The following is a 16,126-nucleotide window of genomic DNA, read 5'->3' as shown; positions in this document are numbered from 1 at the left end:
TTCTCCACTGCCTTTGTCCTCCTTATGGGGTCTAGAAGTCTCTTGCTGACCCACTGTGTCCCCAGAGGGGTGTTTGTGGGCAGATCCCACCAGCTAGAAATGCCTGGAGTCTTCTCTCCCGAAGTCTCACCATGCCCAGTTGCAAGGAAGCTGTTACTTGGCTGCCATCTTGCTCCTCCCCCTCTTCCTTGTTAACTCTTAAGTTTCTCTTTAAAAGCTTATTTCTCTAAAAGGAAAATTAAATCGTGCATATGAAATTAAACCTTCTTTGGGTTTGTGCATAGCTTCAGGGTAGATTCATGGCAAAGTTCCATGCCACCTGCTTTATTTAGGGAGTGATTTTTATAACTCAATATTTCTAAAAGGCTACAATGTAAATAAACAAAACAAAACAGAAAACAATCAGTGGTACATAGAAAGTCATTAAGGATGTCATTTTTGGGATTAAAAAACATTAATGGCTTCTTACTGTTTATAGAATTAATTCAAAATTGCTTACCATGGAACTCAGGGTCTACCTTCCTAGATTCTAATCTTGTACATTGTGCCTATGTAGGTACTTAGTACTATCTATAGTACTAGTCATGTGCTAATAGTATAGTAGTCCAGTAGTTCTTGTCATGGTGCTCTGGTGTGTCATAGTGATCCATGATGCATGTTATAAGTATTTGATAGAATAATAGTTAAAATTCTGAAGAAACTGAGTAGGTACTGTTTCAATATAGTACTACATATTATAGACTCAAGGGTATTTCTATTACAGCATTATAGTCTTTTTCATTTCAAATGGTTTCTCGAGTAGAAAATAATTTTCAGAGTGGCAATTAGCATGATGGGAACTGGACCCAGGCAGGTCCTATGTAACTGGGGCTGGTAAGAAGCTGTGCTGAGAGTCACTCTTCTGGCCATGTTGGCCACAGTGTTCTCTGAACTCATCATAGAAGTTCTCTCCTTTGTGCCACTGATCAAGTTTTTCTTCTGCTTCCAATACCTTTTAAAAAAACCATCCTTACTTCCCCATCTAGCACCCTTCAAGATCTTCACTTAAATGTTACCTCCTCTGTGAAACCTTTTCAGTCCCACCAGGAGCTATTTCATCCCTCTCTTTACTTGCTCTGTGAATACTATAGTTATCCCTGTCATTCATTCAACAAACATGTGAATGTTTAGAGTGATCACATAATTTGCTTATGTGTCTGTCATTCCAATAGGAATGCAGACTTTTGTATCTCAAGGACCAGTTTTAGTTACCTTTGCACTCCTAGGGCTTAGAAAAAGTGGGCACAGGGTAGGCATTCAAAAAAAGTTGACTGATTTGTACACTAAAAAATGAAAAAAACAGAAAGTGCTGTGAGCTATGAGAATCATATATGGAAGGCTATAGACGAGACTGATAAAAAGAAGAGAGAAAAGAAGCAGAATTAGTGAGTTGACTATGAATCACAATAAAGCACATGCCCTTAGAAGTCAAAGAGCAACTTATTCCATTGTTCTGGCAGAAGTTGCTGGCATCCATTTCTAAATAGACACAGGACGGGGATCCTTTGTTCTCAGTGCATTTTACATTTGTTATCAAATTATAATCTTCAGGTTCCATCAGTAAATCCATTAATTGCTTTTTAAATTGATTACAGAGTGAACAGAATAGTCCTTGATGATTGCCAGAGGGAAAGACAAACAGAATCCACAGATGTGCAAGCAAACAAACTGGTACAAAGGTAGGAAAGTCCACATACCAAGAGACCAAAAGTGCCCGGAGATCAGGGTATAAAAGAGAGACCCAATCTTCCTCTGTGCACCCCAACCCTTGGCTCTACCACTGTGTCCTTTGTGTCAGTGGGAGGTTGAAAATCACCACCATGAAGATCCTGGTCTTGGTTGTAGCTTGTCTATACCTCTCAGAAGGTCTGGAAAGGTATGTTGGGGATTTAGCTACATTGTGAATTCCAGCCTCCAGGGCTTATCAAGCCAGGGAAGAGCAGGCCTCTTGGAGAGCTGGTCATGTTGTCTCTCGGTACTACAAACTAAAATGGATGGGGTATGTGAAAGAGAGAGAGAGAGTTTTTTTTTTTTTTTTTAGCTAAGAAGGAAGGATGCACAATCTCTGCCCCAGGATTATAGGAAGGACTGGGAAGAAATAGACCTTTATCCTTTGAAAACAACATATAAGCTATTTCCATGGTGGGAATGCTGGAGTGAATTCAGTGGTTAGGATTTGCTGAAATGGGGAGAATTCCCTCTAAGTGGCTCTTCTTGAGTAGAGCACTGCAGGTCAGCTCATCGAAGGGATTGCTTTAATGGTGCCCAGGTGAAGCCCATGCCTTTCATTTACCCTATTCTCTGCAGAGTCATTCTGAGGAAAGGCAAGTCTGTCCGCCAGGCTATGGAAGAGCAGGGTGTATTGGAGGAGTTCTTAAAGAACTACCCAAAGGGTGACCCAGCTGCCAAGTATCATTTTGGTAATGATGCTGTTGCTTATGAGCCCATCACCAACTACATGGAGGTGAGTAAAGGGGGTACGCATAACCCTTGCATCAATACAACCCCCATTCTTAGATACTCACTTGTACCTCTCATTAGCTGTAATGTTGAACTAGATACTAAACCTAAGTCTCATCTTCCTATGAAAAGAACTCAAAAAACATTATGAGTTGGTATTATCTAATAGTATAATAATTCCTTTTTCTTCCTCTTTTCCTCTCCTTACTGGCTCATGTCTCTAAAACCCAAAATATGTGGTTAAGAGATTCATAGTGGGAATGTTCAAGTTAACTGAGAGATTCAAAGCAGGTCTCTGCTGTAGGCAATGGCTGCAGGAGAAAGAAGGAAAATGCATGTGAGGCCATTAGGCAAAAGCTCCAGTGGCGCCAGACACTACATCTCTCTCTCTCTCTCTCTTTGGAAAGACATATTGGTCCCCAGAGCAAAAGTCTGGAAGTTCTCAAGCCTATGATGTCTCATCAGGGTGTCTCAACATCCTGGTGTCCTATGGACTGTGCTTAGTGAGATGTTATGTTGAGCATCGGAACTGGAAACCACCTTAGGGATCTCCTATTTCTCCCATATTTTATAGACAAAAGAACTAGAGGTGGGTAAGTGACATGATTGGCCCAAATTGACTTAGAATTTAAAATACTACCCCCAGGGACATTTTTTTCTGGTTCTCTGTGCTACCTCTTACTCCAAACTTCCTCATTCCCCCTGCTACTGTGTTACCAGGAAGGTGGAAAATGGTGGTACAAGTATCTAACACCTGGAAGAGAAGGGGAGTGGTGTGTGTATGTGTGTGTGTGTGTCTGTGTGTGATGTGGGAGGGTGGCTGGACAGTGAAAAAGGAGTATTTCTCCAACTCTGGGCATTCTGACATAGCATGGTAAATCCATGAAGGTATCAAATTTATTGTTAAAGTAGAAAAAACATTTGGAAAAGGATATTGTCTTCACAAACCAAGTCTTTCAAATGGAGACAAAAAAGCAGTCTTGAGGGAAGCTAGCTCCAGATGGGAAGGAGAATTTGTTGGAGAATCCTCTTACTCCCCCAAGGAAATGATTTGGGCAAAATGTAGCTTCCTGTGGGTCAATTTCTTGCCCATTCCTAGCACAAGGCTCTGTTGTTTACTGAGGGTGACAAATCTTTCTTTGCAGTCTTTCTACTTTGGGGAGATCAGCATTGGGACACCACCTCAGAATTTCCTAGTCCTCTTTGACACGGGCTCCTCCAACCTGTGGGTGCCTTCCACCTACTGCCAGAGCCAGGCCTGCTGTGAGTACATCACCAGCCCCCTCCTCACCATGGATGGGAGCAGATGGAGGGGCAGAGTCAGGATTTGAGGGCAGGATTATAATTCCAAATCCAGAGTTCTTTATGCAGATCTGTGCCTCACCCTCCTTATATTGGGAACATCTAGAAGTTTTGCTTCCAGTCTATCTCTCAGGACCCTTTTCAGAAGTGCTAACTGTTCTGGAGAGAGACAGGGGAAACAGACTCAGGCCTTCATTCCTTTCTACATTGTTCCTTCCCCTCAGCTCTCTCCTGTGGCCTATAATTCCTGGCACCTCTGAGGCAATCTATCCTTTAGGGAATGGTGGGTTGGAAGGAACTTGGGCAGTGACTGCCATCTCAGGGGACAGACTTTCCTGGGGATAACACAGTTTGTCTGCAATGCCAAGGATCTGAGGATGGTGCCCTAACCCAGCCTTTGTCTGATGATCCTAAGCTAATGAGGATTAGTGACCTTCACATGCTTTGGAAAGTAGTGAGTGACACGAACATTCCTTTCTGTCTTTCTACAGCCAATCACAACAGGTTCAACCCCAGCCTGTCCTCTACCTTCAGTAACAATGGACAAACCTATACACTGTCCTATGGGAGTGGCAGCCTGACCGTGGTCATGGGATATGACACTGTGACCGTGAGTAGTATTCACTCAGCCTTTGTGGTTTGGCTCCTATTTTCTAGATCCTTAAGCTATTAGTGAAATTCAGGCTTACTAAGTAGGTACAACCATCTCAAAGATAAGCATCAGAAGGGATGTCAAAAGCTATCTACTTTTATGCCTTACAGGACATGACATGCACAAAAAAGCTATCTGATTAAAGCTTCCTCCCAAGACAGGAATCACTTCCATGGCAGTCCTGACTGTAGAGAGCTCTTTACATAGGGTTAAAGTTATTGTGTCTTCTTGTAAGTTTGTTCTGTGTTCTTAACTCTGTCCTTGGGAAACACACAGAATAAATCTGCTTCCTCTTCCACACAGTTGCACTTTGCAGATTTGAAGACAAGTCCTTTCAGTACTTTGTTATTTTTTAGATCAAACACCCACAGTTCCTCTGATCATTCCTGCACATGGATTGTTGAATATAAAACCAGTTGCTTCTTTTACTGTCCTTGGAAGTGGAAACCATAAATCTAGAAAACGACTGCTTCCACCTCCCCACCACCCACATTTATTTCCCCAAACTCACATGGTTGGGTGACACTGTGACACCTTCCCTCACCTAAGGTTGAGCACTGCATAAAAGCAGTCAACTTCCTCTACCCAGGGCAGGTTCTGGATTCCAGACCCTAGGCACCTAAGTCTGGGAAGCCACGATCTGTCCACCTGAATTGTCAGCCTCTACCATCTGTTCTCCCCAGATTCAGAACATTGTCGTCAATAATCAGGAGTTTGGCCTGAGTGAGAATGAGCCCACTGTCCCCTTCTACTATTCGGCTTTTGATGGGATCCTGGGAATGGCCTACCCAGCCATCTCGGTGGGGAATGCCCCGACAGTCACGCAGGATATGCTTCAGCAGGACCAGCTCACTCAGCCCATCTTCAGCTTCTATTTCTCTCGGTAAGGACCCTTGTCTTGGGAAGGGCTCAGGAAATGAGGCTCCATGGGGGCTCTAGACAACCCAAGATCAGATGGGGCCCAGGTTATAAAGCTTCCCAACATAATGAATGGAGCCTGCTATAAAACATGGACGTCTTTCTGAAAAAGTGTAACTATATTTTGGGAGGAATTCTATTTTAAGTACATTTCAAGCATTTTAAATTATATTAGCCATAAGCCATATAATAACTCTTTTCTTAAACATGAAGAGCAGTCCCTTGACATTTATTTAGGAAGTCTAGAGATTTCCATGTTTGCACAACCCTAGAGTTATGGAACAAGCCACATAAATTTTTACTAGCAAAGAAAACAATAATGAAGTAATAATTATAACATTCTGGCTTAATGAAGTGTTCTCATAGCAGTTACTTCAAATGACATCTCAAAAATCCTGTCATTAACTCCATTTTGTCAGGGAGGAAATGGAGGTTCAAACAGGTTGTCAGTATTGATCAAGGTTGCCCACTGGTAGTTATGAAACCACGACTCAAACTCAAATATCTTGATCCCAAATCCAGTGCTTTTCTTATTTCATCTGGCCTTGAACTTCTGTGTCAAACCTTATTTCCTAGTCCCTTTTTCCTAAGAACATGATCGTCAAGGCACCCGATGGCAAAATGTCTTTCTTCTATTACAGGCAAGCCCGGAATAGTAAACAGTGAGTGTGTGCAGCTCAGACTTGACTACGATAGGAGTGTGCCCATCACAGTGCTCTTGAGGGCTCTGTCAGACTCTGTGCCAGGGGCCCCCCATTCTCACTTCCTCCCCAGGGCGGGTTTCTCTGGAATGCCTTTATAGTTTGTTTTCACGTGCCTGGTTTCCAATCCCATCTTCTCCAATTATGGGCTAATATATGTGTGTTGCTCTGAGAAGTCTCTTTCTTCCTTTGCCTTGGCAGGGGGGATCTGAGAGCAGCCCTCCCCCTGTTCTGCAGCACCCGAGTATGCAGACTGAGGAAAGGAAAGAGAGAGAAAACTATTTGACTAATTTTCACTGTGGGAACTCACACTTGTCTGCATTTCTCCCCAGCCAACCAACCACTCAGTATGGTGGAGAGCTCATCCTGGGAGGTGTGGACCCCCAACTTTATTCCGGTGAGATCGTCTGGACCCCTGTCACCCAGGAAATGTACTGGCAGATTGCCATCCAGGAGTAAGTAGAGAGGGCAGTTCCTATGGATTGGGCACGTACTGGACACTAACAGGATGTTTCTCCAGTGTGACACTATTTCCTGTTTCTGCCACGGCTGATACCCTTCTTCCTTGTCACTTAGTTTCTTAAAGAATCACCAAACCCCTAGGCCTGATGGTCTAGAGCTCAGTAGACTCTGCCATGTAGCTCTTGTCTGAACTGCTTTTTTTTTTTTTTTAGACAGAGACTTACTCTGTGCCCTGGGTAGAGTGCCGTGGAGTCATAGCTCACAGGGACCTCAAACTCTTGGGCTCAAGCAATCCTCTTGCCTCAGCCTCCTGGCTGGGGCTACAGGTGTCTGCCATAATGCCTGGGTAGTTTTTCTATTTCTAGTAGAGACAGGGTCTCACTTGCTCAGGCTATCCTTGAATTCCTGAGCTGAGAAGGGAGGCTGCCTTGGCTTCCCAGATCTTATCCGAACTTTTTGAAGTGGTTACTGACCCTGCATGCTGGCAGGCACTGTGAATAGTCCACGTCATTATTTTTGGAAGTATCATTGTCTCAATCTGCATATTCTTTGCCATTTCCCTCATTAGTGAAGTTAATAGCTGTTGTTGATTCGGGGTATGTGCCAGATGCCATGGTAAATACTTTAAATATGTTATTTCATACAATCTACATAATAGCTCTATAAGGAGATCAGCAATATATTTCATTCCATAGATAAAGAAATCAAGGCTCATAGGTTAACCTATCCAAATTACGCATTTTATTAGGCCATAATTTGAGCACAAGTTTATTTAATCCCAAAACTCATGATCATAAATCAGTTACTTCTATACTCAAAAGCCCTCAAGAATTTACTATCACATGCAATAAATACAGAACTCCTCTGGCCTGTACTTAAGACGATATGAAATTTAGGCTCCACCTGTCAATTCAGTCTTCCTAGTGCTTCCAGTATGAAGTACAGACTTCTCTGAGTCTTCACACCTGTCCATGACTTTCTTGCTTCTCTTATTTTAATTACACATCCTGGAGTGCTTCTTTGAATTTTAGGCATCCTTCAAAGCCAAGAATAATTCTTTACTCCTGCAAACTTCTTCTCTGGGGCCCAGTGCATAGTGATTCTTCTTTGATCCCATAATATTCATAGTTAACACACCCTAGTCATTGGGTGAGGCATTGGGGAAACAGCCCGACATGCAGGAGCAGAGAGGGAGATAAGAGTTTGGCAGGTCTGGACACTAGTTCAATGTGTGGGGGGTGGAAGTGTCTTTTTCACTTGGCCTAATTATACCCATCCTTTAAGTGTCACTTCTTCAGAAGAATCCTTGTGTGACCCCTCCAGACAAGATCAAGTCTCCTTTCTCTGACACTGCATTTCCTTAGTGGCACTTAACAGGGCTGCAATTCAACATTAGTGTATTTTTGTTAGGTGTCTGGCCCCTCTGCAAGGCTGTGGTGTCTATCTTGTTCGTTATTGTATCTCCAAGTGCCTTGCGTGATGCCAGGCTCATGGATAGCACCCAGTAAGTATATGTGGAATGAAGAGGAAAGGTAGAGCAGCAGAAAAGACAGGACGAAGAATCAGAGACCAAATCATGGAGGGTATTATATATGGCACAGCAGAGTTTAGTGGCTGCTGCCTTATGTGAGTCAAGCCTTAATGGATTATATGGGTTCATCTCTATTAGAATAAGCTCCTAAAAAACAGTGAGTACAAATTATCTGCTCCTTACATCACCACAATCCCTGAAAGAGGATCTTACACACAGTAGGTGTTCAAAATGCATTTTTTTATTGATTATGAGCCCTGACTGTGTTTCATACTATATGCTGGACACCATTTAAATAGATTAAAGAAGATAAGATACAGTTTCTGGCTTCTAAAACTTTTAGTAACTGGAGAGGACACTGGCCCAAGACTGGAGATGTTACTCCAATAACCACAAATGCACAGAAGTATTAGTACATGGGCAGATGTGAAATAGGGGTGGTCTGGATCCCTGGAAAAGGCAGGCTTTTGGAGCTGCTGAGGTGGGGGGGGATGAGGGATGGACGTGGCTAATGTTTTAAGCAGAGGCACTAGATTCTCTTTGTCCTGGCGTCCCCCTCAGGTTTTCCATTGGCAACGAGGCCACTGGCTTGTGTTCCGAGGGCTGTCAGGCCATCGTGGATACTGGCACCTCCCTGTTGACTGTTCCCCAGCAGTACATTAGCTCCTTCGTGGAGGCAACAGGAGCCCAGCAGGCTGAGAATGGCGATGTGAGTAACCAGGAGCTGGGGGCTTTTCTGCAAATGTAGGTGCCTGAGTGCAAGAGTTCACAAAAGAGGAGAAAGGGCTGGGTGGGGACCTGAGACCCTGGCAGGAAATATTGGGGGACACAGCATGGCATTTCTGCCGTGAGCCTTCCATGCAAGGCAGGGGGTAAGGCGAGGGAGTAACACCAACTCCATCCAGACTGTGAGTATGGGCTAAGCTGTGTCAGGAGGTGCAGCTAATCCATTGCAGGTCCTAGGACCATGTTTCCACCTTGCAAATGCTCTGAAAGAGCAGAGTCAGGGACCAAGATGTTTCTCCATTCCCTTTGGCTTTTTCTTCTCTCGGAATATGTCTTGGGGTTTTACTCTGAGTAGTCTTCGGTCCCCACTCTTGCCTCCTTTGTAATTTGCTTCTGCCTGCATGTAAGAGTCTGTGCCCAGACAAAATCTTGGATCCTCAGTTCATACATGTATGTGTGCATGTGTGTGCGTGTGTGTGCACATGCACATGCTGTGGTGGGTACATGAACATGTGCACATGAACATGCTATGAGTGTATGTGAGAGTACGGGAGTATGCTACTACAGGTGTGGGCCCAGGCCTTTTCTCTGTAATTTGTAGTTTCTGAGGTTACAGACTATGTTCTAGAATGAGTCTCATTCCATGTGGCCATATTGATACAACCAAAGTCCACTAGCTGAGATGTCTTTAAGGAGAGGACTCCAGAAAACCAAAGGAACTGGTTAGTGTTGAGCCTGGGAATCAGGCCATGCCTCTCTTGCTCTGAAACAGCCTCTGCTGGAAGATTAAAGGGAAAGTCTCACAGGGGACTCCCAGGAAAAAAGGGGGCTTGGGCCCTTTGTCTGGGCTCCCAGTCCCCTGGAGAGCCTCAGCATCGCCTCCTCCTCCCCTCAGTTTGTGGTGAGCTGCAGCAACGTGCAGAGCATGCCCACCATCGCCTTCACCATCGGCGGCGCCCAGCTCCCTCTGCCTCCCTCCTCCTACGTCCTCAATGTACGTATTCACTCTAGGCTTCCTGACTCTGTGATGGGTGGGCCCAAGCAGCTGTTCTGTGTCCCAGCTCACATCTGGGTGGCTATGAGGAATCACTGAGGGCCAGGCTGAGGCTGGACAAGAATTCAGAGCCCCTTCCAGGGGTCGTGGCCTGTGGGTGGGGTAGCTTCTGAGGGGGAGGGGCTCTGCTGTGCAGCTGGTTACATCTGTGTGTCCTTTGTCTCCTCAGAACAACGGCTACTGTACGCTCGGGATTGAGGTCACATACCTGCCCTCCCAAAGCGGGGAGCCCCTGTGGATTCTGGGAGACGTCTTCCTCAGGGAATATTACTCTGTCTTTGACATGGCCAACAACATGGTGGGCTTTGCCCTCTCTGCTTAGAGGAACCAGAGACAAGCCTGACAGCCTTCTCTGCAGACCTCTGGGATTGCCCTGGTGCTTCTGTGGGCTGATGGCAGCATTTTTCATGATCCTGGCTTATTCTGCTCACTGGAGCCTTATTTTCTGCAACTAATAAATCAGAAAACTTCAAATGTCTTTGATGTTCATTCCAAAATGTCTTCTTTGGTGTGTTCTGCTTTTAAAATAGTAGTTTACTCGAAGACCAAAATTAGCAACAGTTATCCTAGGCCATCAGCTGGTTAATTGATTAATGGGAGAGAAAATAGGGAGGAGGTCTCTGAGATGGAACCGCAGCATGTATCTAAAAGACACGGTGGTGTCTCGTGGGCACTCTTGTTGGACGTTGTCAACCCCCTTGGCGCTCTCTCTCCCAACATTGTTTTTTTCTCAATCCTTAGGAAAGAACACGAACCAGAGAAATTGCTGACTCACATACAATGTAGGAGGGGAAAAATCCTTCTAGAACATTTCATACAGGAGCTCTGAAGGCCAAATCTGATAAGAAAACTCACTTTCAGGGAAGCGGCACAGTTCTAATGAGTGTATTAAGCACTGTTACATTCCTCCTTATACCCCACTGGTGCTCAGGCTGTCTCACATGTTCCTTTTGTTTGCCTGGACCTAAAGGCAGTTGAGTATAAAACCCCAGCTTTATTTATTTTGGCAAGGAGAAGGGGTCATATAGGTAGTGTTAAAGTCAGATCTGGATTCAACATAATAAATGTTTTTGTATCATATTGCTATGTAATAAAGTCCACTATGCCACAGGTGCGTGAAAAATATAAATGAGGCATGGCTTTGACCCCTAGGAATTTGTAATCAAGTAGAGTATCTTGCTTTTGAGCATTTTCCTGTTTAAAGTAAGCCCAGTAATTGAATTTGCATCACATAGTTATCAACAGTCATATGAGGTGGAGGCCGCCAGTGCAGAAAGCTGTCTCTAGGGATTAAAAACTGGCACTGCCCTGGGACCTTAACACTGTTGCAATAATAGAGATATCACATTAACTCCAGTATAAATTAGAAAAGCATACATGGGAGAAAAGATGCAAAGCATCCTGGATCTGTGTGTGTGTGTGTGGAGGATGTTGGTGTGCATTTCCACACATCATTTCATCAATCTCTTCTACTAACATATAACAGAGCTGATCTTACAGAATTGAGTAATGTCTGCACTGGGCCGTTTCTTTTTTCTTTAGTGTTGTGTTTCTCCTGAGGGAGAAAGAGGTTCTTTTTGTCAAAGAGAAGAGAGATGCGGGTCAGGTAATCCCCAGTTAACCTCCATTCTCATCCCTTTCCCTGTCAGTCACTGCTTTGTTCATGCTCTGGCCTTTGACCTCAAGTGTTTAGAGCGAAGATCTTGAGCGAAGATCTTGAGTGAGATCTGGGACGTTCTCAATGCAGTTACTGAGATACAACCAAACTCAAATTATCTTCAAGTTACCTGTTTGCTGCAGCAATGTACAGTATTAGCAAAACCAGAGTTAGAAAATTCTACCTGCTTCCAGATTCTAGAAAATAACCAATAGAACTTCCCCAGCTGAAGGTCTTTTCGACCTTGTGTATCATTTGGGATGAGAAAAGATTTGTTAACACATGAGTGTTCTCTGCCTTCCACTAGCACCCCTCTGTCCTCATTGCACTAAAGAAAGCTCTTGCCTGCCCAATTTCTACTTTTTTATGATAAAGAATTAGGGGACTGGGTTGACAAAGAGAATGGGCAGGTCCACAGAGGTAGAAGGAAAGAGGAGAGAAAGAGCTGGAAGGTAACAGGATGATGAGAAGCAATTGAAACTATGGAGAAGAAGGTAAAATAGGGATTTGAGCTTTGTTGGGGGAAATTATCTAGAGGGGAATGTAGAATAGTGATTTTGAGAAATGTTGCCAATGTGTACAAATTAAATACTTTAAATATTATCTAAGACATATAAATAAATATTGTAATTCCTATTTAATTACTATTTGTGCAGGTGTAATTGTGCTTTTCAAAAATTAAGTCCTTTGTACATAGATCATGAATACATTTATGCCATTATGGCATAAATTGATTATTTATACAAATTGGAGTGCTTACATCCTGCTAATTAACATATCCTTTACCTCATGTACCCAATTACAGTGTTAAGACATTTGTGTTCTACACCTGATAGATTCAACTTATATTTGCAATATGCTCCATAGGTGTGGTTCCCCTATTAACCCTCTCTCTATCAATCCACCCCCTTTCTTTTCCCTCCCCCTTCCCTTCCCTCTTTCATCCTAGGCTATAGTTGTGATTCATATTTCATATGAAAGTGTGAGTGATTATAAATTGGTTTCATAATAGTAGTGAGTACACTGGATATTCCTCTACTAGGTGTATATCCAAAAGACCAAAAAAGATATTTGCACCAGATTGTTCATTGCAGCTCAATTCATAATTGCCAAGTCATGGAAGAAGCCCAAATGCCAATTGACCCATGAGTGGATTAATAAATTATGATATATGTGTACCATCTCTTTTATGTTTATATGGATGGAGCTGGAAAATATCCTTCTTAGTAAAGTATCTCAGGAATGTAATTGTGTTTTTTAAATGTGACTTCATGCAGAGAGTGGCCACATGGGACTTCAGCCTGTATTTGAGTTATATTTGTGAAACAGGTTCTAAACTTTTCTCTCAATTTAAATATTTCCCATGGCACCATCCTGAAATATAAATTGAAATCCCAGTTTGTGCAAATAAAATCTTTCCTGATCCCCCATATCTCTCCCCTCCCCCCCTGCACCTTGTACCTCTCACAGTGCACTCTGCAGAACACTGTATTTTACGCATCTGTCCTCCCAACTAGAGTTGATCTCCTAGAGGAAAGAGACTTAAATTTTTCTCTTTAAATTTTTAGAAATCTTAGATGTCTTTCTGGTAGTATGTACTTAGCAAATGTATATTTTTCTACCAAGTTAATGATAATATAAGTTAGAAAAAAGCTGTAGCAGTGAATTCTGCTTGAGAGAGGCAGGAAAGAGGAAGGAGGTGTCACAAGGAAATTATGTTATTAGATTTGGGTCTTGACCAGGTAGAGAAATGAGAGCGGACATCTTGTGCAGAAGGCTGGCATAAGGAGCAAAGAGTTTGTGTGATTGCACAGTAGGAGGAATGCCTCAGCACATGAGACCTGAAGAGGATGGCAGGAAATGACAGTGCTACAGTGGATTGTGATTAGATGTCCAAAGCCAAAAGTCTGGACTTTATTCTCTAATCAAGGGAACCCATTTGGATTTTAGAGGAAGGGAGGGCCGTGATTGGCTCTTGGTTTTGGGAGGAGTGCTCTGCTGGCAGGGCTTCCTTGTGCCCAGCAGCCCTTGGTTGGGCTTTTCATGTTCTTGCATCTGGCATGTCACTCACAAGATTCCCAAGAGACACAACTCCAGATGGATGTGTATTCTTCTTTCCAGCCAGACCTTCAGCTCTAGAACTCTGGCCATCTTCTGAGGCCCATGACCATGGCTGAGAAACTTAAACAAAATTAAAGGGCCCCTTTCCAACTGACCCTACACCCTAAATTTCAAAGCCAACCCAAAGTAACAAAGTCTCTGATTCCTCCTTTCTTAGTTATGCTCTGACTCTCTTTACTATTCACAAGTCACTAGAAACCTCAGAAATTGCTGACCACAGACCTGGTGAAATGTTTTGACCAAGGCCTTTTTCCTTTTCTCTCCCACTGTCAAGGACATGTTCAGAGGAATATTATCTTCTTGAGATTTGATGTGTAATGAGTCCTCTGAACTTGGCCACAGCAGGTGGGGGCTCAGACAGCAGCAGAGACTGCCCAGGGACCTTGTGAGTGGGAAAACTGTGGAACTAAAAGCAGGCCCTGGGGTTGGAATCCTGGTGCATACCTTCTATAACTGTTCCATTTTCAAAGTAATGATTATATCCTTCCTGGGAAGACCTTATATAGAGAACTCAGTGCCCCAGGCTTTGAGGCTTGGATCACAGCAGAGATGGGGAGGATGCTGCTCTGGGCTGGTAAGTCACACAGCTTCAATTCCCTTTCCCCTCCTCTCCTGTAAGTCCCGGGGGTTGTCTCTAAGCAAAGATCAGGGATCAAGGATCTAGCACCTTCAGTATGCAAAGGCCTTGTCTGTATTTTCTAAACCTTTTCTCTCTTCTCCTGCCATGTACCATTCCCATCAGGAATGGTTTCCTCTCTCTGGCACATGCTCAGGGCCCAGAATGAGAAGAATGAAGTTTTCTGTGCATTGGTAGAAAGTGCCAAAGCAACAAAGTACTGCACTTCAAAGGATCAGTAGGTGTGTCCCGGCAAGTTAGATGCTCCCTGCCTGTCTCTGACTCCCCTGGGTGAAATGGTCATATGCCAGAGCCACTGCCACCAACACATTCTGTGTTAATTCTCCTCTCTTTCATGCCATCAATGGTGTGCCACTTTATTTCACTGCCTAAGCAAAGGGAAGATGCAAGTGGTGTGTGGGGAATACAGCTTAACAGAGTAGATGTCTGATGTGAGATTGGGGCTCTAAACCATCTGTCTACTCTAAACACACATTCATTCGATCAATGAATATTTATTAAGAACCTACCACGGGACATGTAGTGGGCTGTTTGACATTTTTCTTTTTGAGACAGAGTCTCACTCTATTGCCCTGAGTAGAGTGCTGTGGTGTCATCATAGCTCACAGAAACCTCATGCTCTTTGACTTGAGCAGTCCTCCTGCCTCAGCCTCCAGAGTAGCTGGGACTATAGTCGTGTGCCAATATGCCCAGTTATTTTTAGTAGAGAAGGGGTCTCGTTCTTGCTCAGGCTGGTCTTGAACTCCTGAGCTCAAGAAATCCACCCAACTTGGCCTCCCAGAGTGCTAGAATTGCAGGTGTGAGCCACCATGCCTGGCCTGTTTGACGTTTTTCAACAAGCAAATCTAGATATTACCAGCCAGTGCTTAACTCCTCGTGAATTCCTTAGAATTTTAGAGTCCTTTCACATTCATTATCTAATTTTATGACATTAAAAATGCAGAGGCGAGGGGTGGAGACAAGAAGGTGAACTGAAGCCAGCTTTCCACAGCGGCTCCCGTCCAGAAGGAGAGTTAAAGGACAGAAATTTAGCAAGTAACCTGGCGGATTAGAGCTACACCAAGAGAGAAGGTTGAAGAATGCACATCAACCCTGCTGAGGCGAGCTGTGACCCCAAGGATACAAACAAAAGGTACAAAATTCATCACCAAGCTGACGGGAGTCCCCTCCCCCATGAGAACAGCTCAGAGTACCCCATAAACAAACAAGCAGAGTTCAAAAGTCCTCCCATTATACCCTATGGGAGAGACCCTCTAAAAATTGGACCGACTTCCCCTAGTAGGGTGCCATGGTGCTCTCCTGCCAGGCATAAAACTATGTAAAACTATATATATTCTCCACCTGCAATTCTGAGCTCCCAGTACTCCCCTCCACTCTCACTCTGAGGTCTGGAGGCCTGTCCCCCAGGAGTCCAGATTCTTGGGTGATTTCTCAAGGGGTGCGGACAGGGCCGGGACTGCTGCTGGTCAGTGCTGATTCTGCAGCCCCAGAGTGAGGAGAGGATGGTTGGCTAAGAGGGAACCATGCTGGAGTGGTGGTGCCCCAAGGTACAGAGCAGCAGCCATTTTTGGCAACAATAGGGCTCACCTCTGGATATTCCAGAGTCACACCCCCTGTCTCTCTGGGCAACCAGAGGTGGCCGGGCATCTTCTCAGGTGGCAACCGCTGGTGGAACAGATCTGGGATGGAAACACTGACCCCGTAAGTAAAGGGTTTGCCTGAGGCAGTACTGGCCTGGGTGGAGTGCAGGGACTAGGAAATGCACGTACAGCAGACTTCCAGGGCAGGGCTGACCCAGAGGACCACTTTACTGAGCCTAAGACACACCCAGCCCCCAGGGGATCATCAGCCTAGACAAAGGAGGGC

The 16,126-nt window shown here is 44.3% G+C and overlaps 1 protein-coding gene across 1 annotated transcript; it reads left to right on the top strand.

The window, feature by feature from the left end:
- Positions 1 to 2,317: 2,317 nt before the first annotated feature.
- LOC128585457 (pepsin B-like) lies at positions 2,318 to 10,167 on the top strand. Its single transcript, XM_053590563.1, has 8 exons — positions 2,318 to 2,503; positions 3,645 to 3,762; positions 4,293 to 4,411; positions 5,137 to 5,336; positions 6,405 to 6,527; positions 8,627 to 8,774; positions 9,687 to 9,785; positions 10,015 to 10,167. Exons 1-8 carry the CDS (start codon positions 2,318 to 2,320, stop codon positions 10,165 to 10,167), a joined length of 1,146 nt encoding a protein of 381 aa, XP_053446538.1.
- Positions 10,168 to 16,126: the final 5,959 nt, after the last annotated feature.

This window comes from Nycticebus coucang, chromosome 5 (genome assembly GCF_027406575.1).
Source record: "Nycticebus coucang isolate mNycCou1 chromosome 5, mNycCou1.pri, whole genome shotgun sequence".
Taxonomy (NCBI): domain Eukaryota; kingdom Metazoa; phylum Chordata; class Mammalia; order Primates; family Lorisidae; genus Nycticebus; species Nycticebus coucang.
This window is presented reverse-complemented; position numbering and strand designations above follow the sequence as displayed.

Coding starts and splice junctions, on each gene's coding strand:
- LOC128585457 (XM_053590563.1), top strand. CDS start 2,318: ATGCCTTTCATTTACCCTATTCTCTGCAGAGTCATTCTGAGGAAAGGC. Junction 4,412..5,136: donor TGGGATATGACACTGTGACC/GTGAGTAGTATT, acceptor TGTTCTCCCCAG/ATTCAGAACATTGTCGTCAA. Junction 6,528..8,626: donor TGGCAGATTGCCATCCAGGA/GTAAGTAGAGAG, acceptor CGTCCCCCTCAG/GTTTTCCATTGGCAACGAGG.